Genomic DNA, 27,229 nt, shown 5'->3' with positions numbered 1-27,229 from the left:
AAACGCAACGTGCAGAGGCGGTGATCGGCAGCAATGTGTTGTGGTGATCTCTGCAGCCTGGAACAAGTCTAAAATGGAGCATGCAGAGGCTGAAAACGCAATGTGCAGAGGCCGAAAATGGCCAGTGGGTGGGGGCCGGAGCTTCAGCAACATTCACTATATAAGACACACAGACTTTTCCATCCACTTTTTGGGGGGAGGGGAGTGCTTCTTATACTCTGAAAAATACGGTATTCATTTTTCTTGGTTCTCTTTTCCATGGCTCAGTATTCTGATATGTACAAAGTGCCATAACAGGTAATGCTAATACAGGTAGTCTTCAACTGACAACAGTTCATTTAGTGACCATTTAAAGTTACAATGTCACTGAAAAAAATGATTTATGACTGTTTTCAGTTACAACTTTTCCAGCATCTCCATGATCATGAAATCAAAATTCAGATGCTTGGCAACTGCTTCATATTTATGACTGTTGCTGTGTCCCAAGACCATGTGATCTCCTTTTGCAACCTTCTGACAGGCAAAGTCAATGAGAAAGCCGGATTCACTTAACAACCAGGTCACTAACTTAGTAACTGCAGTGATTCACTTTAACAACTCAGGCAATAAATTGTAAAATGGGGCAAAACTCACTTAACAAATATCTCTCTTAACAACATAAAATTTGGGCTCAATTGTGGTCACAAGTCAAGGACTACCTGCACTTGTTCCTTTTTTTTTAATTTTGGGAATTAAAGGCATCTTTAAATAATGTTAGCTCAAATTTTGACTCTATTGTAACATAATTATCAGGACTCCTTTTCATTTAGACAAAAAATTAATCCCCCAAAGTATAGAGTGAATTATATGTAAGAGGTTTTTCCTATTTACTGAAACCAGTTTCAATTCTAAGGAGTCCTACCTATCACAAGTTCCAGTTTCTCAGCTGGGTCGCCCTCGTCATATAGCTTCGGATGGCATCGGTTTCCAATCTGGTTGATGAGCTCTGCAGGCAGTGAAGCTAGGTCCTGCCGCACTCGTATCCGGTTGCGAGACTCTGACTGCACCTGATCTGGCAGTGCTTCTACTTTTTCTGCTGAAAAAGGGAGGGAAAGGGACAGGAGGAAAATTGGAGAAAGTGGTGAGCAGATATGAAATGAAGGTACCAAGGCTATACTTCGCTTTGAAATGTTTAAACTCTGCAACTACATTTGCAACTCGCTCTTGCAGAGCATTCTTAAGCAAGTCATTCAAAGAGCTAAGAAATTACTGCATCCTTTAAAAAAAAATGGAATCACAACTACCTCTGCCTCTTCCAGGAACAGAATGTCTTTTAAGAGCTTATGTTTCAATCCCCTTTCCATAAAATATTGTAGTCTGGCTGTATTCCCTCATTAAAACAAGGAAGGCAAATATGTGCAATGCTGACAGGTGGAGAAAATCCACTACCATTGGATTTGTTTATTCATCTTAAGCAGAGATTGCTATTCATCCTCCTTGTCCATATTTATAAGGCAAATACTGAAAATATTTCACAACCTCTTCAGTACCAGGGAGTGCATGCTGAAGACCCGGAAGCAATCGGGGAGGCTGAAAGTTGCAGGTTTTCTATGGTGATTAGACCATCAGTGCATATTTTATTCTTTATTTTTTAAAAACAAGTCATAACACTATTTTTTCAGCAAAGATATGATACAATGCAATACTTTAAAGCTACCTACAAAAACAAACTAATGAAAAATAAAGGACATATGGTGCAGCAGCTGTGAAGCAAAAACAACTTGACAAAAACTGAAAAAAAGAAAGAAAAGTCCTCAGTTGCCTCTTACAAAGATCACGTGGAGTGCTTAAAGCACCTCTGTTAAGACGCAATCCCAAAATATTAAAATAGAAAAGACTTACTAGTTGTACAAAACAAACTTGCCCAATCTCAGTAAGGTCCCTTCAATTAATCCCCGAGATTGGGTTGCTGGATTATTGAGCCTTTTAGTTAAAAAAGAGAGAATGGCTTGGATTTGGGTAGAAAAAAAAGCAAGTTGTGGATGGCCCAAATATATATATTGCCAGGCCTGCAGCCAGTTCCTTTGGGGATCTTTCACCTGTCACACTAATATTCAATTTTACTATGCTGTTTCATTAATGGGGAATTGGGAAGGGGAATAATAAGGAGTAGAATGTGATGTCAAAATAAATTTCTTTTTTAAAATTCCTAGAATCCAATAATAATAATAATAATAATATATTTATTTCTTAGCCGCACCCTCTCCCGAAGGACTCGGGGCGGCGTACAACGAAACATACGAAATAAATATGTAAACAAAACAAACATATAACAAAGACATACACTGAAACATACACAAGGAGGAGGTCGATTGATAAAACAATTAAAATACAGTATTTAAAACCCCTAGAAATTAAATATAATTAAAATACCCAGTTAAAAACCCGTCAGGAGCGATATGGTTAGATCAGAGTTGAGCCAGGCCAGCTGCTTGAAATAGGTGGGTCTTCAGCTTAATACGGAAGGAGCGGAGGTCAGAGGTATTCCTAATATCCTTTGCCTCTACACCTGACTGGAACTGGATGGGTGGAACTGCCAGCATGACAGTGGAAGATTGGACCATGTGATGGACATGTGGGTGTGGGGGCAAGATCATGAACTCTCAACTGGGTGGGGAAAACCCAGGAAGCTCAGATTCGGCTTTTCCCAGATGTGTCAACATGGCTCTCTTAATAAATTGGAACTTTGAGCAATACTTTGCCTTGGACTCTGATTCCGGGTTATTTGGAGCCCTGACATATATTATAGAAAAATGCTAGCTCAGGCCTATACAGAATATCCTGTATACACTATTTCCGGTATTTCTGAATTTTCTTTGAGGGCAGCACTGCTAGTTCTGTTTATAAGTCCCCAAGGCAGAAATGACAACTCTTGACTTTGCGAAGGTTAAACATGTTGTTATGATTTCACTTTCCAGTATACCTTTTTATTACTTGTATTTCAGAAGATCTCCCAATCCCTGAGCAGAGAAGGCATGAAAACATCCAGAAGAAACAAGTTCCCATCATCACTATCGAAGCATTCTGGTTTGATATTCAACGTTGCAGTTGCCCCTACCCTTTACCTGATGTGTTCAGGTGGAGGCTGACATCCCTTTGTTATGGATACTGGCTTCCTGCATTAAGCAGGGAGTTCACCTCGATGACTTACCTTGTCCTCTCCTATTTTAATTCTATGAACAGGAGAACAAAAGTCCCCTGTAGAAAAAAATTATCTACCGTCTTTTCCCGAAAATAAGACAGAATCTTATTTTCTTTTGACTCCCAAAATAAGCACTTGACCTTATTTTCGGGGAGGTCTTATTATTTTTGAGGTGCAGGAGGCGGTGAGGGTGGTCACCTCATGGCTGCTTCTGTGTTGCAATATTTTCGGGGAGGGCTTATTTTAGCACATGCGCTCAAAAGCCCGATTGGGCTTATTATCCGGGGAGGGCTTATTTTGGGGGAAACAGGATAGCAAAATGTAGGCCATGTAACTTAGTCTGCAAGTTGGCATCAGAGTATGGACTCAAAGCCTTGGTTAGTCTGTTACTTTCAAAGATACTACCACTTCACAAATATTATTCATACCATATCTCTAGGCTGACATTATTATTAATATTTGGAGATTTATTTCTAATTATTCCTAGTTTAAAATCCTTCTCAGGTCTGCTTCACACTTCTTTCACTTCTCTCTCTCTCTCTTTGTCACATACATAAAAACAAACCCACAGATCAACACATACAAAATGTATTAGAACACATTCACTTGTTCCATATTTCAACATTCACAAACATCCCTCACATCAGGAATCAAAAACAGCTGTGCCCACCCTCCTTGTGTTCTATTGTGTCCTATTCTTGGAAATCGCCTGGACAAGTCCTTGCAGTTTCTTTGGCAAACTTTTTCGGAAGTGGTTTGCCATTCCTTTCTTCCTAGGGCTAAGTGAAAGTGACTGGCCCAAAATCCACCCAGCTGGTTTTGAGCCTAAGGCAGGATTAGAACTCACATTCTCCCAATTTCTAGCCTGGCACCTTAAACACTACACCAAATTAGCTCTCAAGGTTACTGAACATTTCTGCTGCCCATATGAATCAGAGCATAGCCCTGCCTCACTTTTTAAACAATAGAAGTAAACCTATGCAACCTGTATCGGCTTTGGCAATAAATGTAAAGTTAAGCAGACAATATGCAAAGCTGAGATTCAAAGATTCTGTTGTAATCCAACCTTACTATCCAACCTACAAGATCTCCCTTGCATCTCATCTCTGTGAATATTCTGATCAAAACAAGAGTAGAGTGCAATACACTCCCTTGCCTTTGTTTAAAGAAAGCTGAACACAGTGAAAGCGCTTTTTAACAGTCCACATGGGATACTTACCCGTCTGCCCTACATTCATCATGCTGTACATTGTGTACATGTTGCAGATTTGTCGGTACTGCTCATCGGAGCCTTCCTCGGGTGCATCTTCCTCTTCATCTTCTTCATTATGATAGGAACTGGGGCTGTCACTGGTGTAAGCACTGGAGGTGCCAGGGCTTGTCTGGTCTGACGTACTGGGGCCGCTGACCACGCCTGCCCCTCCACCTCCCCCCGTTAGTGCTGCCTGCTGTTGTTGCTGCTGCTGAGCCTGTTGCTGTTGTTGCTGCTGGACCTGTTGTTGTTGTTGCACTTGCTGCTGAGCCTGCCGGTTTCCCCCGCTCAACTCCTGCTGGGAGGAGATCTTGGCCATTTTGCGGCTGCCATTACTGCCGCCACTATTCCCTTCCTTCTGGTTGTTTTCCCAGAGCCGCTTAACCACAAATGTGCATTGGACAGAGTCTGAGTCCTGTTGCTCTGTCTTTACACGAGAGACCAGGGGTAAGGGCGTATTGCCGGAAGGCCAGGTGGATGTCTGTGCCACAGGGCTCTGTGGCTCAGAAGAAGGTGCCTCCTCGGTGTGCAGGCCTTGCGAGTCACAGCTGGGTGAGCTGACCTTCAGGAAGAACTCAGTCCCCTTTTCCATAATCTCCTGGATCTGCAGGAACCCTGCCGTGTACATGAGCAGAAACTGATCACCCACATTCATGCTTAGGCGGCCAGTGTAGCAGAAACTAAGGATCTGCTGAAAGGATTGAGGTTGCACCGCAGCAGGAAGCTCCACCACAGTGCTCTTGCTGTTGTTGAAAAGGTCCCGGAAGTAGCAGCTGCTTGCAGCCAGCACAGCTCGGTGTGCCTTGAAAGCATGGCCTTTCACCACCACCGAGACATCACAATACAGCCCCTGTAACCGCTGCTCGTTCAGGCATTCCAAGATGCTATTACCAAAGTTGGGGATCTCCATCTGGAGAAATTGAGCCATCCTCCTCTTCTTCTCCTCCTCACCCAGATGGGTACGCTGGAAAAAAAAAGAATAAGGAGCCAGAGAAGTTAAATGTTGAATGGACATGGAAAAAGTGCAAAGGAAGGAGACTGGGCCAAAGAGAGAGAGAGATCAGCCAGAAGTGGGCAATGTTTTGGCAGTCTCGGGCTACCCTTTGTAAAAAAAAAAAAAAGCTGAGGACTACAGTGGACAAGGCCTTGAAGTGGTGAGGTCATGCAAACAGAAGAAGTAGGGTTTAATAGAGCATTTTTAAAAGGTGCTTTTAAATGTTTAAATCAATCTGACAGCTTATACCTCTTTCTTTGGTTTTCTGTTCTTCTTTCTTTCCATCTCCACAATTTGATACTTAGCTGCCAAATTTTGATAGTGTGATCTCCAGGGCCTCTGTAGACCACAAAAAAAGGGGTTCATAGGGCATATGAACCCTAGGACCACACCTTCCATTAGGGAGGTAGCAGAAATGAAGTAGTCCACGCAATCAACCATTTTACATGCCCACTCTGGAAATGGAAGTGTCAGCTTAAGGTCTTAGTCCTTCCTCCAGTTTTCAATAATCAAAAGCACTAATTCATTCATTTAAAGACTTTGAGTATCATATAAACCCAAACCTTTGTCAAAATGTAATTATGCTCTGCTTTAACTAAACTTGTACCCAAGGTTGGCATCCATTTACTTACCTTGTTCATATCCATAGAGAGTTAATTTGAGATTAGCCTGCATTCCTAGCCATCAGCAAAGAGATGGGAAGTCTAGAGCAACTGTAAAATGAAGCTGTTATATCTGTATCACAGCTCCTCTCCACCTGGCCTTCTGAATAAGCATGGCTGGATGGTGATGAAACGGGGAAGAGAAGAGAAATGGGGGAAGACCACGACACATTTTCCTTCTTACTGTAAGAAGCAAACAAACCAGAAGGTGATAGGATGTCAGCCAGCACAAAATGAGCCAAGATGCTCTCAAAAGATGGCTGCAAACTATATAGTTAAGGCAACTATCCATTGGTCATCTGGGGCCAAAGCACTAAGTAAACCATTTGGCTTAATGAGTGCCAGACTGAGTGAGGAACATTGAACAAAGATGGCCAAAATAATTTCACTTCCAATTTTACACAGACACATTACACACACAATCTCCTTTATAAACTATTTAAATTGTAGCTTTCCTCCCTTTTTAGGACCCTGTAATCCCCTGCTTCAGGGTTGGGTCGAGGCGACTGAATGGTGCTGAGCATTTACTGGCTGGGTGCCCTTCCTGATGCCTAAGCAGAATTCGCAGCAGATATTTTCTCTTTGCGGCCTGAGAAAGAAACATCTGTCACTTCCTAGGATTGAACTCTCAACCTTCCGAGTAGGTGAGCGTCTTCACCTCTACGCCACCATGCTGCTCTGCTTTATTAGTAGCTTTTATTTTAACCTGAGGGAATTATTTAACAAATATAAATAAATTAATGCATAAATAATAAAAGAACTACACTGGATTTATCTGCATGTATAACATTTAAAATGGTTCCAATATTTGCCATACTGTGAGCAAATTTTAGACTTCCATGGCAATTAAAGCATCTAGAAATAAATAGTATTTTTAATCCATTCTTATTATGTGATTTCTCGCTTTGGATTGTATTCTGGTCATTTAAACAGAGAGCAGCATATGAAACTTCACAGCTCAAGTTCCTTGTTTTGATATTAATGAACACTGCAGGAGTTATGGAAAAAACGGAAAGATTTAAGTGTAGCTTCTTATTAATCTTGGTTAAAAACAATCCAATGTGACAGCACTAGGATTGTGCTGAAATAAATATGGCAGCGTTGCCACAGTAAAATAGCCACGCATAATAAACAGGTTGTAATCCAGCAGCAATGGTGATCTGCAAACCCACTGAAGCTTTCTACCTATTACCTCCAGAAAGGAACAAGCTCTTATGAGCATATCGATCTTCCCCGATAATAGCTCAGGAAACTCTAAATCATGGCACTGTCTTTTTAGGACAAACAATATGTGTGTCAGAGATAAGATACACCATGAATGTAAATGAAAGCTTGGGCTAAAACAGACAAAATGGTGGTTTTTTTTATTCTCACACACCATTTGCAACTGGAGGGCAGATTAATGCTGGGTGGAATATTAAATATAAAAAAATGGTTGTTGTTGTTGTCCATTATTCTTTTACTAGAGAGAGACACTATGACCCAAAAGTTTCCTGCTGCAGATCACACAGAAGAGAGAAATTATTCTGTAAGGAATGACAATGCAGCTGAGGACACAGATTAGGTACACAATGGGCTGTTGCTTTTAAAAATTCCCAATTCTACAAAAGGCTTGGGTGTGAAACAGTGCTTTACAGTTATTTGGAGATGGTTGGAGCAGAACAATACAACAAGATAATCCTCCCTACAGAGAGTTTATTCAGAACGTTGGCACTGGAAGTGACTAAGATTTCTGCTCCATGTTCAGATAGCATCAGGTAAATGCTTCCCTCCTTCCCCCAAAGCTTTAAAACCGCTAGCAATTTTTGGAGGAAGATATAAAGAGGGAGAAAATAAAAACCTTTTATGCAGCTTCTTACAAAAAAGCAGTACTGAAAGATCCTCAATATGAATTTGTAATGGAATAGACTTTCAGCTGTTTTCAATGGAATATTTATCAGAACGAGACAAAACATTCACACATTTTGAATGCTGAACATTCCATTTCTTAAAAATTCAATTTTAATTTAGTGCAGTAAAAGTTTCTGAGATGACAATTTGCTGAGAATTTCATCATCTCTTTTAGAAAATGCAGGACACCCACCAGAAGCATAAGCATATTCTGCAAATAGAAGATCCTGACAACCATTTGGTAAACTTCTGGGTCTTTATCCTTTTTTTAAAATCTAATCAAGCACAAATACAAATATCTAATAATAAACAAAGATGCGTATAAAGGCTGAGGACTACATATGAGACGAAAGGCAAGACTGCCCTTCCGAAAGTATCTTTGTGCTGTTTCTAAGATAGGAGAAAAATCTCAGTGGGAAGGAGGGAAATTGACGATGATTTGCAGCATTAAGTCAATCTTTTCTTGGGCACCATAACTGGAAGTGTGTCATTGGCTTAGAAGCCTTCCACTGTGAAAAGGCAATTGTGAATCCTGATTATTATTACATTACAAACGATCCTTATTTACACCTATGTTGATCATGACAGCATTTGTTGAGGTACTAATATTAGTGTATTGTTAATCCACATGATTTTTATATAGAGTTTTTTCAATGATTTTATCTTGAATGTTTGATTTTCAATTACTAAGACAGCATGAACATGTTCTTCTTTTAATAGACTTAATGGACTAGGGGAGACATGATAGCAGTGTTCCAATATCTCATGGGTTGCCACAAAGAAGAGGGAGTCAAACTATCCTCCAAGGCAAGGGTAGAACAAGAAGCAATGGGTGGAAACTAATCAAGGAGAGAAGCAACTTAGAACTGAGGAGAAACTTCCTGACAGTTAGAACAATTAATCAGTGGAACAGCTTGCCTCCAGAAGTTGTGAATGCCCCAACACTGGAAGTCTTTAAGAAGATGTTGGATAGCCATTTGTCTGAAATGGTATAGGGTTTCCTGCCTAGGCAGGGGGTTGGACTAGAAGACCTCCAAGGTCCCTTCCAACTCTACTATTGTATTGTATTGTATTGTATTGTATTGTATTGTATTGTATTGTATTGTATTGCATTGCATTGCATTGCATTGTATTGTATAATACTAACATTAAAGAGGATATCCACAAGAGGACACAGAAACTATGGAGTTCTTTTTTTTAAGGAATCTCTTTACAGCTTGAACACGGAATACTTCAATCAAAGCTGTCAAACTAGACTGTTTATTCTTAACTAAACACAATGAATTGGGTGACCAACATTCACATCTTGGTCAGAGATCAGACACTTTGCCATTTTTATACCACTTTCCATTGCACAAGCTTTAAAGAAAAATGTTTAAGGAGCCCAATGGAAAAAAGTATAGGCACACAGCAGTTTTGCTACCTGAGTATTATATACTAGTTAATTTAATGGCCTTTAGACTTATATGAAAACTTAGAAAAAGACAGTATAGCCTTTAGAGCGCTGTCTGACAAAATTTTCTGGCTAAAGATGATTGTTCTGCTGAGACAAATATAATTACAATGGAAAGAGCTGGGTGATAGAACCAAACCATTAAATAAAACAAAGATTCTGGGTTTTTTTGAAGGGTAGTGGTGGTGGTGGCAGAGATCCCTTCCAACCGGAGACATTGTTTTCTCATCATTGTAAAATGAAGCCAAGTAAGTTAAGTGTTTCATCTTTCCTGCATCTATTTTTATTAAGTTTAAACAGCATTTTCACTATGCCAGAAGACTAAGCACTTCACCGATGCTACAATTCAGCTACTACTTGTATTCTTGCAGGAAGAAGAGTAAACTGGGTGGAGGACAATTAGTGCCAAGTCAAAATAATATGCACACGGAAGGTGGCAAAACAGATTATATGTTATAAATTATTTTCTTGATCCTTGTTCCCTAACCCTGATCTTGTAAATCCACTGCTCTCTCAGAGTCCAACTAAATCAGTAAATATTTTGCTGTCTAAGAAGATACACAAATAAAGCCTTTGGCTTAAAAACAATGCCTCAAGTTTCTACCCTAGACTGCTTGAAGTCTGAAGAAAAATAACTCTGTTTCTCCATGAATCATATGCATAGCCGTGTAAATAATGACACATGTGGGAATACATGGAGTAAACAGCCATGAATTACATAACATTAGATTTGAGATATTATTTAAAAATATGGGTATGCAAAACACTTCAAATGCAAAATGTCCCATTTTGAATTCCAACACTTTCAACTGAAAGAAGTTATTATTCTGAATTGAATACAATCGCTTTAGGCTCAAAATGGAGTGCTTTGAATTCAGTTCACAATTCAAAAAACTTTGGGTGCCACTATTTTCCAAATGACATACAGGTAAGAACAACAGGTTTTTCAACTAAAGTGTGGCAGGAGCTTTTGCTGCCATTATCAAAGATGCATTTTTTTAAAAAAAAATCTAGAGTACTTTCTTTGGGGATCACCCCCAAATTACAGAATTTTCTAAGGGAAGCAGTAGTTTCTTTTCCATTTTTTTCATCCATTTCAGAAGAAACTATTTCGGAGAAGAAAGATATCAAGAGGGCAAAGAATTACCCTTTGCCAACAGCTGACTAGGTGGCTTAGTGGCTAAGACACTGAGCTTGTCGATCAGAAAGGTTGGCAGGTTCGGTGGTTCGAATCTCTAGTACAGGTCTCCTGCGTGAGCAAGGGGCTGGACTAGATGACCTCCAAGATCCCTTCCAACACTGTTACTTAAATTTAAAAACTATGAGCTGAAAAATTGCCCAAAAGATCCTTTTTCAAAAGGAACTGGACTTTCTTTGTTTTTCCTTGAAAAAAGGTTAAATGGCATCAAATATCACTTCTCTAGAAGACAGAACCACAGTATTGTATACAGTATTATTTTAGATGTAATCTCGTCACTATTCTGCAGAGGTCATCTACTTGTCTTCACCTCAAAATATTACTAATTCTAAAATTATTTAAAGTTTAGCAATAATGTAATTTAATTGAGTGTGGCTTAAAACAGTTGGGCAAACATAGACATATGATTTGTAGCCTATAATTTAGCATTACATATTTATGCAGCCACTGCATTTTATTCAACAAATGAATAACATGATTCAGACAAATTGTAACTTAGTGCACAGTGTAAAGTCAGTCAGTAAAAGATAAAGGATTTAAGGAGGATTTAATTTTTTTGGCATTAGGGTTATGCAGCACTTGTGTATAATTTTCAAAAAGTATTTGATACTACCAGAAACAAATATAGGACCTCATGCAACACCTTAGGGCAGCTGGGTCTTTTCCCAGAATCATTGAAATACTTTGGTGATCAAATCCAAATCACTGCACAGCTATATTGTTTTGGTATGTAGAATTTTAATCTACAAAACACTGGGACTTTACTCAAGGTAGCAGGAATAATGACATGTTCTAAATATCAGTCAATTTTGGCACAAAACCTTCACGCCTCTGCTAAAATGCTGAAGATGGAATGGAATTTCAGCTTTCAACACGGCAATGACCCAAAGCATACTTCCAAATGAACAAAAGAATGGCTTCACCAGAAGATCTAAGTTTTGGAATGACCCAAAAACAAAATTCATAGCCTGGGCCTGAATCCAATTGAAAAATCTGTGGGGTGACCTGAAGAGGGCTGTGGGCAGGAGATGCAATCTGACAGATTTGGGAGTGCTTTTGCAAGGAAGAATGGACAAAGATTCCCAAGGCAAGATGTGCGGGGTGACAGGCTCCTACCCCAAAAGATCTTTAAGTCTTGCTCTTCTTATGCAGAATGATTGCCTATATTTTTTAAAACAAAGATTATATACTGCATTAGTTAACTAAAGTTATTGCTTGTAAGACACCCAGAGTTGCCTCTGGATGAGATGGGTGGCATACAAATCCAATAAATAATAAATAAAGTAATAAATCAAAATTATGAATCATGCCATCTTAATAATGTGACCTGTTTTTGCTTGGGATGTTGTGGGAACAAACCAGTATGGCTTCTTACTTACTGTTTACATGTTATATGAACATTGTACAATATTATTTTAGCAATATGGGAACCTGCCATTCTTGTGCACGATTTATTATGAGACATAAATGCAATCACTGTGACTTATTCAACAAACCATGATTAAATCAATTCATGGATAACAATATTAAATCCAGTCAGCATGACAAATATTCCCAATAATAATAATACTAGGACAAGTGCATATTCCATTGCTTCCATTTCAACTGAAGGGTGAGAATTCTTCTATCAGTGCTTGATCAACAGCTGTGAAGTAGTCCCAATCACAAATAACCCAGAATAGCCTATCAATATAAGAAAACTATTTACTCCCTTCCTTTGTTCTACTGTCACTCAGAAAGCCTCTGCTCTTTTGTACCTTTCATGCCAGCCACCTGGCTCAGACATTTGATACTACCCATTTTTTGGAAAGGAAGTTATAACAAAACCAGGGAACCAAGGACAATTTATGCATTTGAGCAAAGCCAACCCAAAATACAGTAGAATAGATCATCCCAGAACAAAAATCACTGTAGATGATTCTCTATTTGTTCTTATTCCAATATACGACCAGTCTAGCAGACTTATGATATTACGCTGGTTTGCAAGAATGTCGCCACCAAACTTTGCAGGTTATTTCATTAGCCAAAAATGATAATGAAATAATTCATAACGAAAGTTAAAATTTGCCTCATAAGAAAAGCTGAGGCGCAAGATAATACAACAGAAATAACTAAAAATAGGGAGCAGCCTGGAAATTGTATGTATTTATTTGATTCATACACCAGCTTTCTACTCTGGAGGTATTTAAAACAGCTAACAAAATTTAAGAGCACGCAAAGAAAGAATTACCTAGATTTTGTCCTTGCATAATCTATATGCCAAAAACTACCATAAGTTATAAATGTTGGATTGGTCTTTTCTGAATTTACACAGAGCAGCTGTTCTCTGGATATACAGTATTATGTTTCCATGTTTCCTTCCTTTCTTCTTTCCTCCCAGTTTTGTTAATGTGAGTCCACTTTCTTCCCTATTCTTATCTGAGCAGCCTGCTGAGAGGTTAACTGATATTTAGCAAGTGATCAAGATCAAGTCAGCTTTGTTGCACAATGTGCCCAACATGAAACATTTTAGCTGTTGGTACATTGGCTCAATAATATATACAATGCAAATCCTGTTTAGGATAGAGTATCCACCTTGTCTGGTTTCACTAGTGACACAAACTGAAAAATGAGAGAAATATATATATATATATATAATACTCCTAATTATAGGAAATTGGGTTAAAAAAATGGCAGACCTGAATTGATTTCCGAGATTGAAGGAATTTTCTTATCAATTTAAAATTCCATCTTGTATTTATATCAATATGCTGCATATGCCAACTGTGGTTTTAGGGCAACAGTATGTTGGCTTGCAAAATAGTCTTTAGATCAGAGACCCTATCTTGCACTGAATCATATGAGTATGCCAGGATAAAACTAGACTTTGGATGTGTTTTGGGCACAATGGACCAAAACTGACTGCTGCTGACTTTGTTAGAAAATGTGGCATGTGGCATGTGGCATGAGGCGACTAAGGCTGGTAATCGAACATACATTTTCTACACTACCAAAGAACATTATGTGGAAGACTTAACTAGTCAGTATGTTGGAAGACAATATGGATAGAACCATCTGCTAATGATTCCAACTATGGAAGATTAGTACATGCAATTTAAGAGCAAATGATTAACAACAAGAATTAACAAAAGGAATGGAAGGGGGTGGAAAGAGAGCCAGTTTGGTCTAGTGGTTAAGGCATTAAGGCTAGAAACCAAGAGGCTGTGAGGTCTGATTCCATGTTAGACATGAAAGCTGGCTGGGTAACTTGAGGCCAGTCACTCTCTTTCAGACCATAATGTCAGGCTCTTTCAGGCTCAGGCAATAAACTGGTCAGTGAGTATCTGTTGCAAACAAGGGATCAACACATGGCTGATTCTCCTCCCCCTCCTGCCAAAGAGGAGCAGACCCCGAACTTGCAGGAAAATACTATGTGAAAAAAATGGAATGAAAAAATGTGTTGTGTATGCAATTAAGACAAAGGGAAAGGAAATGTATCAAAATATGATTGATTTGGATGCCTATGTTGAAAGATTGAAATAATTATTAAATGATAAAAGGATAGAGAGATTCTGAATGTAAGAGACACTTTTAGTGTAATTTGAAAACAACGGGCATAGAAGTACTAACAGTGAAAGTAAAATAACAGAAGAAAGACAAAGTACAAGTCTTGGAAGAAAAATGTTACACTATAGACAGAATGAATGAAATCAAATGTAAGAAAAGACATGGAGGCTGATTAGAAAAGGGTAAAATGAATGTCTGCATGTTACAAAGTGTACATGGAGATACACTAATAAGAAATATGAAAGAAATATGTCTGGCAGAATAAAATTAAATAGGATATGGATGAGGAAAATACTTATAATAACTGCTACTCAAAACAAAGAAACTGTTTAATGGATATACAGCAAAAAGGGCAGCTTTAAATATGTAAGTGAGAGCCAGTCTGATATAGTGGTTAATACACCAGACGAGAAATCTGAAGACCGCGAGTTCAAATCCAGTTCTTAAACATGAAGTTATCTGAATGACTTTGAGCCAATCATTCCCTCTCAGCTCTAAGAAGCAAGCAATGGCAATCACTTCTGAAATCTTGCCAAGAAAATTGTAGGGACCTGTCCAGGTAGTCTCCAAGAGTCAACACTAACTTGAAGGCTTCCCTTCCCTCCCACAAAAAAAGAAGTAATTAAATAAAGGAAGAGTTGAGGTTAAAAGAGGCAAAAAAATAAAAATGATTTTGATAAAAATAAGTAAGGGTTCTGGAATTAGGTGACAAGGGCTAAATAAGGAGTGTCCAACACAGTGAATTCAATTAAAAGCAATGAAATAAATTTGCATGAAATGGAAGTATGAGAATGTTGGAAAGAGTATTTCAGAGGTCTGCATAGAAATTGCAGTGATATTACAGCCATAAGAAATTGAAATGAATGCTACAAATATTAGTATTTGAGAAAAAATGATGAAAGGAAGTCATAAAATACTGAGAAAACACTAAATAATAAAGCTGCAGTACAAACGGTATCACTGGAGAAATGTCAAAAAAAATGTGATTTGCTAAGGGTGTGGCTATGCAAAACACTTAACATATATTTGGAAGATGGTATTAAAGAATGCCATTATTGTTCCCTTATACATATGGAAAGATAAGAGTATATGCAAAAACTATAGAATTCTGGCAGAATTCTGATGGATAGGATGTGAGAGATGACAATGAGCAATATTTGGTAAGTGTGGTATGGCATTCTGGGTCATTGAGAAATGCATGAATGTGAAATGTGATGTATGACTGATTTATAGAAATCATATAAAACCAATATGAAACATTTGCACAAATATAAGACTAGTTACTGAATGTAGAAATAGTGGTATATGGTAGAAGCAAAGCAGCATGAAAATAAAAGAGAATGCTTTGAGAAAGGTTCAACATTAAGTACAGAGCAAGACAACAATATGTTTGGCTAATTTATGTATTTATGGATAAATATATGTAATGACATATGAGGTATTTTGGATGGGAACACAAATATGAACATATGTGTATTTTTTATGGAGGTCGTACAGCATTGCTGGCTGAGAACTAAAAGATTTGTGGTAAATGTTAGTTTGCAACAAAGAATACAGATCTTAAAATTAATGTTTCAAATACGAAGTATTTATCTAAGTATTTCTTAGTCACTTTGCAACATTACAAAACTTACTGTGGCTGTTGGTCTCATAGATTCTAACAATCGAAGAGCAGAATATCGGGTGACACAATTTCTCTATTCTTTATGCATCCATAAATTAGGACCATCAAGGATTATAGTTACAACCAGCCTTTCAGAGAAATGCTATCTAATTTTCTATGAATAAAAAGCCTGATTAGCCTGCAACCATACACCTAAATGGTTTGAGTAACAAGTCTGGCCAGTTGGGTCTCAGAAAAGGACTGTGAAACTTTGGCATTTTCAGGCAGAGCAATCCTTTCAATAATTAAGGCTAATAATAAGTCTGAACTGGGAATGTAAAATCAAAAATCACAATCCCATGGAGTACTGTACTCAAACTTAAAGTGAATGTAATCCCCATTTCCTATTTATGCTTAGCTCCGAATATAGAAAGACTATTATCTCTTACAAATGTTGTAAGAAAATATTAGGGACTATCTTCGCAACCATGTTCTTGTCTGTACGTTTTGCATGGAAAACTTGGTCTCTGAAAGTTGGCATTCATTTCTTGTCTAAGCTAACGAGAATATAATGTAATTCAGTGGAGTTTACTTCTGAGTAAACAAAGAACTTAGCAGAGCTAACTTTAATCACAAGGAGAACATTACATGTTGATTACATTTTTGTTTGGAAAAAATATCTTCAGTCCTAAATTGTCAAAGGTTCTTCAGATTCTTTCAACATATATAGTTGTGGATTATACATTTCCTGAAATCTGAATTTTCTCTCTTATGCAATCAGCCTCAATAGTGTAAAGTTGGAAACTTGTGCTGTGATTCTATGGTGACAACCACCTTAGCAAAACCCAAAAGGAAGAGAGTGTGTCTACTTCTTCCAAGATTCAGAAGCTATTAAAGTATGTAGTTCATTTCCTTGTAACCAACATTAAGCAGAGAATAGATGGTCCAGGAGATGGTTAATTTTGTAATATGAGAGCTCCAGCCTTCATCCTTATAACACTGTCTCCACCCAAGACTGGGAAGCTAATTTAGTCATTAATAAAGCCGAGCTTCCTGTTTCAGGTTTTGTAAGTACAACTCAGGTCTATCCCAGCAGCAAAATGATATCTCCCTATTGTATGAAGACAATACAATGACCCACTGTTTCACAAACTAAAACATTTTCTGCTTCTATTTCTTCCTTGCAGTCAGTAGGAATTAATTCGTAAGCCTTTGCTATTTCCTTTTATATTTGGATGAAGAGAGGAATCAACAAATCAGTTGAACAAACACAGAATCAGAAAAAGATAATCAACCAGCAGACCTTGAGGCTGCTATTTATTAATTTGGAGCACTTATATTGCAACTACTAGCAGATTTCAGATATTCTTCTGAATTTCTGGATAATAAAGGAAATGCCTATTACATTCACCAGACATTAATCTTACATAAGGCATTTTTTTCTAAAATACCACTATTGCTTTTCTTTTCTTTTTTCTTTTGAGCTCAATAGGACATGGAAAAGGCATTTATAAGCCTCTTCCAGCCCTCAGAAATTTTAATTATTACCAACCATTTTCTCACCTTATTCATACAGCAGAGACAATCCTGTCCAATGATTCACCTTGAATTCTTACTGACACAATAAGAACTGATTGAACTGAGAACTAATATGCAGTCTCTGGTCTCTGTGAAATATAAAAATATATAGTAACTAATGCTAAAAAGTCTATCAAATACACTACTTCTCCAGCAGATTGTGTTTTTTTTGCTGTTTATGAAGGAAATCTTCCTCCTGTCTCCCACTCATTCACCCACACAGAATTCTATTAATTTATTTTCTTGAAAACTTTTTGTCTGATGACCAGAGAAATAAAAACAGTTTTTTTTTCACATGCAATTTTGACATTCCTCCTGTCTCAAAATATGCATTGCAGACCTATCAGAATACAAATCTACTACACAAAGCAATCTCAGTTAATATATTAATAGGGAACTATTTCCTGTTCCCTTTTGCAGTTTCCAGTAATTTTAGAACTAGAAGCACTTTTAGGAAAATATCTAAACATTTATCCTAGTAATCTTAGCTAATATGTTGATATTTCTGTCATTTTTAAAACTGCCTGAGTCTTCTTTTAACTTATTTATACAGTGTTGGTCATCCCTTTCTTAGCGTCAAGCAAAATCAACTGCAAAATGTACTGTGTGAAAAAAGGTGTTAATTTGAATCAGTAAAGCATTATTTGCAATGTAAAAGACTAAAGAGTACCCTTGCCCATTTTCATGATGTCTATACAATACTTATATATTTAATTAAGTTTTAATTATTCCTTCTAAGTTACAATTGTTATCAATAGTTTTGCTTCCTTCTTATATGAAAGACCCAACCCCACTTCCCTTTCAGTTCTATGATATTGAGTTTACAGTGTTGAATACTATATTCAGCTACAATATGCTTCAGTAAATGTTTTCATTATACACATTTCCACACCCACATTCCCTGACAATTAATGTTAAAAATAGTAAGCTAAGACTTAAGTATCAGACCATTTAAATATCAGTACAGATGCTAGTTGAAAAGTGAAACTTTATTGACTTGGTGAATGAAATTAGATACTAACCAAACTTTCACTGACTTCTTCTAAAGAGAATATGTAAACTCCCACAATTCAGGAAATTAAATAATGAATAATGGCAGATAAAGTGGTGACTGAGATTTGCCATAATCTGAATTAATCATGAATAAATGAAATTGATAACTTGGAAGGAATTATGTATGAGAAAGATAAGTCTATACTGGAGGGAGGCTAGAGACTATTGTTTTAAAGCTGCAATCCTAAATGGAGTGTGAAAATAAATAGTGTGATAGAGGTAGCAACTTTCTAAGATACAGGGTGCAAAATGCTTCCCCCATGCCTGAATGGCTCCTGTATTTCCAAAGTTGCTAAAAGTGTTTCCAGGTTTATAATAACTCAATGAAGAATTCTGCAGTCCCTCAATATTTTAATTCTGAAGTAGATGCTTCCACAGTAAAGGTTCTAGAGATATGCAACTTAGTGGAGCGAAAAGGAGCACAAGAACTGAAAATTCTTAAGAAATCTCTTTCTCACTACATATCTTATATATTTAAAATTAAATCACTATTCCATACTAATTCCGCATTCTTTGAACTTTTCCTACCTTCTCATTGTACCACATATTAAAATGAGTAAGTTTTATGTGGTTCAGTTTTACCAAAGGAGAAATGGAATAATGATTAGGCATCCACACTACACTTTTATTTATTTATTTTGGATGGTGAACTACTTAAGTCTTTCTAGGTTTATCATTCCAAATATTAACTTTTCTGAATAAACAATGTAAAGGGTTCAAATACTCCACAAAGCGACTTTCTACAGAAATACTAGTATTTGAGTACATGGGATCAGCACTGCAATCCTGCACATGCTTGCTTCCAAATCCCACATCTTAATAGGATTTATTATTCATGCATTCTATTATCCGATCATTTTCCACAGAACTAGGTTTGGGTTCTGGCGTCACAATATAATGAGCACTGCTGGCTCTAATATGTAACTACAAGTGCCTGATTAGAAACTCTTTGGAGCAGACTTTGATATCTATCCAAACACTGATTCATTTTCCAATATCTCTCCAATTTATGTAGCACATTTAGTGTAATCTAAGTACAGACTAATTTTTAGAGACACAATGAGAAAATTGAAGAATTTTGACAGTCTAATTTTCTCACTGCAAAATCCAAATTGCCACATGGTATTTTCATAGACCTTCCTTTCATTCAAAAAGTAATCCTAGGATTACTTACAAGGCAGAATTGTACATTATGGCAATAAAGTTGGTAGATAGAGCAAACTGGAGTTAAAGCAAGAAAAGGACATGAACATGATGACATCACTGCAGGAAATCATTGTTTAACGCTATTTGGGACACTTACTGTTCCATCTCCACAAGCCTCAACTTAAATGGTATTGTCTGTCTATTCCACCATTCGTGGAACTATATAAGCCAAATAACCCTCATCCCATCTCCAGCCAAAAAATAACCCTTGGAGGAAGTAATCTTCCTCCAAATGCGGTTTTTAATCTCCCATAATCGCCATTGCAAAGTGTTGTGAGAAACTGCAAAGTGAGGCTTCAACTTCAGACCAGTTTGTTTAAAAAGAGTAAATGTTATGAATTCCGATTTGAGTTTTCGGAGGAAAAAACACCAACACCAACGAGGAGGGCCACCGCTCCGGTCTTTTCGGGTCGCCATCAATCTTAGCTTTACCAACTTTCCAGCCCTTCGATGAAAACTTCCCAAGTCCTCCTTTCTCTTGCGCGTCTCCCCCTTTTCCACCAATGAGGATTTTAAACACCGAAAGCTCCCCGCTGAAGGGAGGATAAGGGAGGGGGGGTTCACGCTGGGAAGAGGGGTAAGGAGGCTAACCTCCCCCCGTTTATTTCGGCGCCCCTTCCTAAAACAGAGCCGAAGCATCCCCGCCCGCCCCCCCTCAAACCCTCGAATCCCCCCCCTCGCCGGTTTCCAGGCCAACCTGCCGGCCGGGCCTTCCTGGAGAAAAGCCAAGCCACCGAAAGTTTTCCTTCCGCTCGGTTCCCTTCGCAACCCTTCAGCCGGCGGCTGCGGAGGGTACGAGCAGGAAGGAGGACAAAGCCCTCCTAGGGAAAGCCGGGGAATTTCGGACGGGCCTACTTGGGAGGTGAAGCCGCACCGTCCAGGCCGGCGGAGAGAGCCGCGGGAGGAGGGGGAATTTAGCCTCCACCGCGTTACGGGGCTCCGCGTGAGGCCGGGAACGAAACGCGCCCCTTCTTTTAGAAGAGGCGGGAGTGGGGGAGGAGGTCGAGGCTAACCAGGCGGCCTAGAGCCCCGGCAAGCAACGGCGGCGGCGCAGAACTCCGGCCGGCCGGCCGGCCGGCCTGCTCCCCGCGCCCGCATCCCATCTCCTCCTCGGCGTGGCGGGGAAGAAGGAAGGGGCTGCTGCTGGCCCTTCTCAAGGGAGGGCAGAGAAAAGAGGGCGAAGGAGGGAGCGAGCAAGCAAGCGGTGGCCTCATCCCAAGCGGGAAAATGGGCGCCGGGAGCAGCTGTTACGGCCGGGATAGGGCTCCCTTGGCCTCCGGCAGAGGACCAGCCAGTTCGGGGGACTGTTTCGGAGGGAGGGAAAAAGTTTAAAGACCCGGAATAATGGGGGAGGGTCCCTGCGTTTGGAGGAGGGGGACCAGACCGGGCGGGCTCCGCGCTGCGAGCGGCGGGGAGTTAGGGGACCTTTCGGAAGGGGGGAGGGGGGGCGCCCGGAGGCCTCACCTGTGCAAAAGTAGGGCGGGGGGGAGGAGGGAAGATCTGGCTCAACGGAGGGGCTCTGCTCCCCTCGCCCTCCGAGCAGCACTAGCAGCAGCCATTCATTGTCAGCCTAGGCAAGCTCAGCGGAGAGCAGCGCACTCGATCGAGCCGGGGGAGCGCAGCGCGCCGCCAAGCCGAGCCTCCAGTGCTCTCTGCTCCCGAAGGCCTGGCTAGTGGAGCTCCGAACCGGCTGCTGACTCGCTCGTTTTCCCCACTCCGGCCGTCGGGCACCCACTTTTCTCTCGAACCCGAAGGGGCTGTTTGCTTTTGAACTCGCCAGCCAGCCCAGGCCGATGTCCTTATATCAGACTTGGAAACAAGTTTCCATGCCGGAGGGTGGGGAGATAGGAGAGTGGGGGATGGGGGAAGTCTCATCTGGAGGATCTGCGACTATGGAATATCGGAACATTTAAGGAAATGTTAATGCAAATGACGTCTGAAGTTTTCCCTAATTTGTTCCTATATCTATTAGATTGACAGTGTTGAATCCTTCCTCCCCAATAAAAGAACAAAAGGTTTTCCACTTCTCCAGAACTAATTCTCCACTAGACGGTACAGTAGCCTGACGATACAGAAGTTTCTATAAATCCAAGGCTAAACCACAGTTTCTCTTGAATAAAATTAAATAGCTGTCCTTTACAAATCCATAACCTGGTACTGAAGTTTACTGAAGTCAGAGGTGGGAAGTGATGAGAGCTTGGGCTTTTTTAAATATTAGAATTGGGCAATAAATATTCAGAGTGCTTAGTAACCTCAAAACTTGGATGTACTGCGTTGAACTCCAGACCAGGGTATCTATAAATGCCAAATTTAGTTAGAAATTATAGTAGGTTAATATGCAGAATCTATTTGATCAGAAATAGAGTTTTCTGATTTCAGGGGAGCATATTACCAAGCAAGAAGATAAAGCACAACCCTGATGTGGCCCTCAATGAAATCGAGTTTGACACCCTTGCATTAAAGTGTTTGTAGAATGAGGAAAGAAATATTAATCATTATTTCTTTAGCTGAAGTTGCAATTTAGTCTTCCCGCTAATATCAATGAAAAAGTAAGGCACATATCTAAATTGTTAATTCTTTTGTGTTCTGATGCTCTATAGGTAAATTTACAACCATTTGTTTAGTGACTGAAGTTACAATGGCACTGAAAAATGACTTCTTTTTCACATTTACAGCAGTGGTCATGTGATCAAAATTCAGGAGCTTGGCAACTGGCATGTACTTATGAACATTGCAGACTCCTTGGGTCATATGACCTGGCAACCAAAATCAATGGGGATGCCAGATTTATTTAGCAACCATGTTATTAACATAAACTGCAATGATTTACTTAACAATTGTAGGAAGAAAGGTAAAAAATGGGGCAAAACTCACTTAACAACTGTCTTGCCTAGGAATAAAAATTTTGGACTTCGATGTGGTTGTAAAATGAGGACTATCTGTAACAGCTGTAATTTTGCTTCAGTAATAAAAACCTATAAAAACATGCATAAGGGTTTGAATGAGAAAAATAGCTAATAAAATGTTTCAGTTTTAGATGTATGTAAAAAGGGCCTTTTGCAGATTGTGACTGCAGTTTGTTCTGTTCCGAAAATTAAAGATTGGTGGTTACCAGTTTCAAATTTCCATTTTGCAATTCCTCTAGTCTCAACCATATTTGAAATGAAATTGAGAATCCCATTTGAAAATGAGATTTCATGAGATTAGACTCATCTATAGTTACACCCTCCTGTCTTGCCTTAAGTAAAGGTGGATTTAGGGGTCAAACATTTATCTTTGCTAATGTTAGAGCATTGTGAATGTTGATTAAGTTACATATATTAGGAGTAACAATACCATTTAGGTTAAAAAGGAAGCAAACCTTCTGAAATATTTGGGTTTTCCAAGCTATATATTTAAAATGATGTACACAACACTTTGGTTTTCAATTTCAATTTTTAAATTTTAGCTATTCTAGGCTTGTAACCAAAAAATGGAGAAGGGCAATTATAACTTTATAACATCTGTTAACAGTTGGATTCACATATTGCACTAACCCCAAACTAAAAACATATGTTTAGTATATTAAAAACTGAATGATGTCAATAAAGTTGCCAAAACAGAATGTTTCTTTCTCTGATTCTGATTTTAAAAGGCAGCTTAAACTTCAGAACTTTCTTAACATGCAGTATTATTATTAACATTATCTTCTGTTAACCAATTACCAACTAAAAAAAAGCCTTGACCTTAGCTTGAAATCCAAAATGTGGTCATTACATTCTTAATGCCTGGAGCGCTTTAGAAAATGGAGACAGTAAACATACAATAAATGAATGAGTGCAACATAATTGTTTAGGTTCCTATATGTTTAGAGGAATTCTACGAGGTAACTTTTTTCACCCCTTTGAAAAATTCCATGCTACCATAATCTTTTTTAGAGATGCAGGAAATTCTGCTGCTGTTCAGCCTAATTTAACCCATTTAATATATTTTTGCACACTTTGAAACCATTTAAAATTAATAATAAATGACTTGATTATTCAGATATATTTAAATGACATTTATTTTGCTGTAAGACCAGAATTCTTTGTGGTCCGGTAAGTGAATACATGCTAAATTGAAATACTGCTCACCATAAGGCAGTAATACTTTTAGATCTTCTCCTAAAGGCAGTTACTTAATTTATTCACCATTATGTTAAATCACAATGTGCTCTGTCTGGTTTTGGCTTAATATATGTGTACCAAGAACTGTCTGTAGTGACCTGGACATGACTCTGAGAAAATGTAGATACAGACACAATTTGGCCTTGCTGAATTGCTATCTTTTACCAAGGTTGGTGAAAGTTGAGGGACATGAATCATCAATTTCTGTATTAAATACTACACTATTAGCTGATGATTTGTGCACCACTGTATTCATATAAGAAAAGATTTATTCCATTAATTTTTTTCAACTGTGAGGCTAAAAGACTAAAATTAAAAGGAAGATGGCAGTTATCAAAAAATTCAGGCTTTATAAAATGTTTCTTGTTAAAAACATTATTTCATAAAAGTGGATACTTCTCCTTTTTAGTTTCATGGTAAGACACATACCCCCCTAAGTAGGGGTGGGTTCCTGCCAGTTCTAACCTCTTCTATAGAAGAGGTTCCATAAATCTACAGTGCCATTTAGAACTGGTTCCAGCTCCGTCCCCCCGCCTGTCCGCACATCATCAAGATGAAGAGCGAGAGGAGGAATTCTGGGAGTTGAAGTCCACAAGTCTTAAAGCTATCAAGTTTGAACACCCCTAGGGTTTTTTTCTAAAGGGTTAGGGGTGCAAGGGTCTTGTAACTTGACAACTTTAAGACTTGCGTGCTTCAAATGCCAGAGTTTCTGAGCCAATAATTTGGTTGCTAAGCAAGAGCATTGTTAAGTGAGTTTCACCACATTTTACAAGTTGGCCCCGCGCACCCAGTCACATGGCTGGCAAGCCACTCCCACAAAGCAGGCCACACCTACAGAAGAGGTTCTACAAATTTTTGAAACCCACCACTGCCCCTAAGCCATGTTTTGCACCTATTAAGCAGATATTCTTTATGAGCTTAAATGGCCAAATAACTTCTATTGATAGGCCAGAGAGAAGTTCTTCCTTTATAAGGGTATGAAGAATAATTCTGTAATATAATCAGCGTACTGTTTTCATCTTGGCATTTTAGCTGATAGACACTTTGTGATACTTTTAAGAAATACATGATGTTATTTATCAAAAAGGAATCAAGCTTGAAATTAAGATTTTAAATTTTGTTAGGCTTTTGAATCATGCTTTTAAGTCTGCTGGGACAAATTTGTTTTTGACAGTGCTAAAATATTGATCACTTTTTTCACTTTGGATTTATGTTTCACTTCTCAAATGATGTAGTTGTGCAGAACCAAAACATAATTTCACTAGGTCCATTTCAAAATATTAATGTGCCTTGATCCTTTTAAACAGTGATGAGAATAGTTTTTCTATTTTGAAAAATTAAGACATTTCAGCTTTATTAAAGTAACACTCTTAATGATGAAAAGAATCCCAGACTTTCTAAATTTGCAAAAACATCCTTGTTAATTTCTTTGTATCCTCTCCTCTGGTAATGAAGCATATTTCTATAACATATGCAGTGGAGCATACATGGAATAACAAATAGAATCATGTCCATATTAATGCATACAGCTTTTCTTCCGATGTTGAAACAAATACATGAATATTTGGGGGTGGGAAGAACGGAATGTGGCTAAGTATTGTATCTCTGCTCTTTTACATTACATGTGAATAGTCTGTGCAAATATATTGCATAAAAAGTATTACATTAATTACCATACATACAGGTATGTTCTCAAATAACTTTTGGGCAAAGTTCCCATTCATGGAATCTTTTTATGCACATTTCAGGGGATCAGAAGTCTAAACCATTCACCTATACTTTTGAGCCACTGTTTACTATAAGAACATTGGCTTTCATTGCCTGAAGGACATTCCATGAATTTTATTGGGCTTTTCTTGTTCACCTGACTCCCACCTCATCTGTGTATAGGATATGGCTGCACGGTGTAAGAAATTCTCATTTTGCAATTGCTGAGAAAGATGTTTGTATGGTCTACATGCATTTTGGAAATCTGCAATTTTAAAGTAATTAAGTCAGAGTTATGAAAGCTCATTTATGTTTACTGTGTTTGCAAGATAGTCTTGTTTATGGTTTAGTGAGCATAGTTTATATAACCACTGTTCTGAGGTTATACCATGCACTGAGCTATCAACTAACCACATTGGGTTGCACAGCATGCTAAACTATAATATTGTTGAGTAGTTTATGGTTCAGAATGTTATGTAAATACAGCCTATTACAATGTTATCTTTTCTGTGTTCAAGAGAAAAAGCTATCTTGAATATTGATTATTTTCTAGGAATAGAGAAATCAGCTGAGTTTGTACAACACATTAAGCCATAAATCAGGACATACAAAAAACAACATTTAGGCTCATACAATATGCTACAAAAATGGCAAGTTATTTTGGTTGAGTGTGATTCATAATCCAACCACTAAATCACAAAAGGGGTCCATCTAGCTCTGTGATGATGAACGTATGGAATGCAGTGCCCTCTCTGGGCACATGAGCCATTGGCAGTTCAGCTGCGCTGCGCATGGACGTGCGCCTCCCATCAGCCAGCTGGTCTTTGGATCTCTGCCATGCACGCATGGGGTATGGGCTGCACGTGGGGGGGCACATATGCATGCGGGGGGCATGTGTGTGTGGGAGCATATGCATGCAGGGGGCGCATGTGGGGGCCATGCACACATTGCATTTTGGGGGTCCAGGCGCTTTGGGCACTCGGTCTGGAAAAGGTTAGGCATCACTGATATAGCTGAATGTTATCTGTGTTCACATGACATACTTACCTATATTCATGTTTTATTCAGTTTTATGGATTTGTAAAACATGTTGAACCACAGACAAATCATAACTTCCATCAAATGTTTTATGCTGAAAAGTAGTTGTCTAGTTTATGGCATGATGTGTTGCACACACACAGTCGGGCTGAGTTCTGAGGAGGAAACTTGTTTCCCCCACCCCACGCAAAGCATGTTCAGTTACTAATCTAGTATTGATTAGCTCCCACAAATCTCATGTTAGTAATATATAATAAGTGACTGAAAATATATCGTTAGTTTGAAAGATGCATTCAATACTTATATAGAACAGTAGAATACAATGTAAATTAGTATAGATAGGAAAAAAAGAATGGCATGGTGCCCTAGCGGTGAAGACGCTTGCTGTCAACTTGGAAGGTTGAGAGTTCAATCCTAGGTAACAGCAGATGTTTCTCTGTTAGGATGCAAAGAAAAAATATCTGCTGCAAACTCTCAGTAGGCATCAAGAAGGGCATCTGGCCAGTAAATGCTCAGGTCCATCCAGGTGCCCCAACTCTATGCTGAATAGGGACTGGAGTCGTAAAAAGGGAGTAAAGATAGGAAAAACATTTTGATAAACATCTTCAAATATGAATTACACACAATTATTATATTGTAAATTTTACAGAGATACAATATCTGCTTATTTTCCAGGAAGGCAATTTTGTTGTGAGCCATCTTTGAGAAGATTCTAAACCTTGT

At 38.6% G+C, this 27,229-nt stretch overlaps 1 protein-coding gene across 3 annotated transcripts in view; it reads right to left on the bottom strand.

The window, feature by feature from the left end:
• Positions 1-21,263, bottom strand: part of NACC1 (nucleus accumbens associated 1) — a 29,840-nt gene extending 8,577 nt beyond the window's left edge. Inside the window, exons 1-4 of one of the 3 annotated variants that reach the window (XM_081938226.1) lie at positions 21,081-21,263; positions 5,677-5,766; positions 4,401-5,397; positions 902-1,075 (exon numbers count right to left, since the gene is read on the bottom strand). In XM_081938226.1, the coding sequence (XP_081794352.1) occupies positions 902-1,075; positions 4,401-5,397; positions 5,677-5,712 (1,207 nt within the window). In that variant the 5' untranslated portion in view covers positions 5,713-5,766; positions 21,081-21,263. Of the gene's footprint in view, positions 1-901; positions 1,076-4,400; positions 5,398-5,676; positions 5,767-21,080 lie in introns of those variants that run through there. The other 2 variants (XM_081938227.1, XM_081938225.1) reach the window with 2 other exon arrangements.
• Between the last annotated feature and the right edge of the window lie 5,966 nt (positions 21,264-27,229).

Source organism: Natrix helvetica (assembly GCF_964273705.1).
Source record: "Natrix helvetica genome assembly, chromosome: 1".
NCBI classification, from domain to species: Eukaryota; Metazoa; Chordata; class Lepidosauria; order Squamata; family Natricidae; genus Natrix; species Natrix helvetica.
The sequence above is the reverse complement of the archived record's forward strand: the minus strand, read 5'-3'. Positions and strand labels throughout refer to the sequence as shown.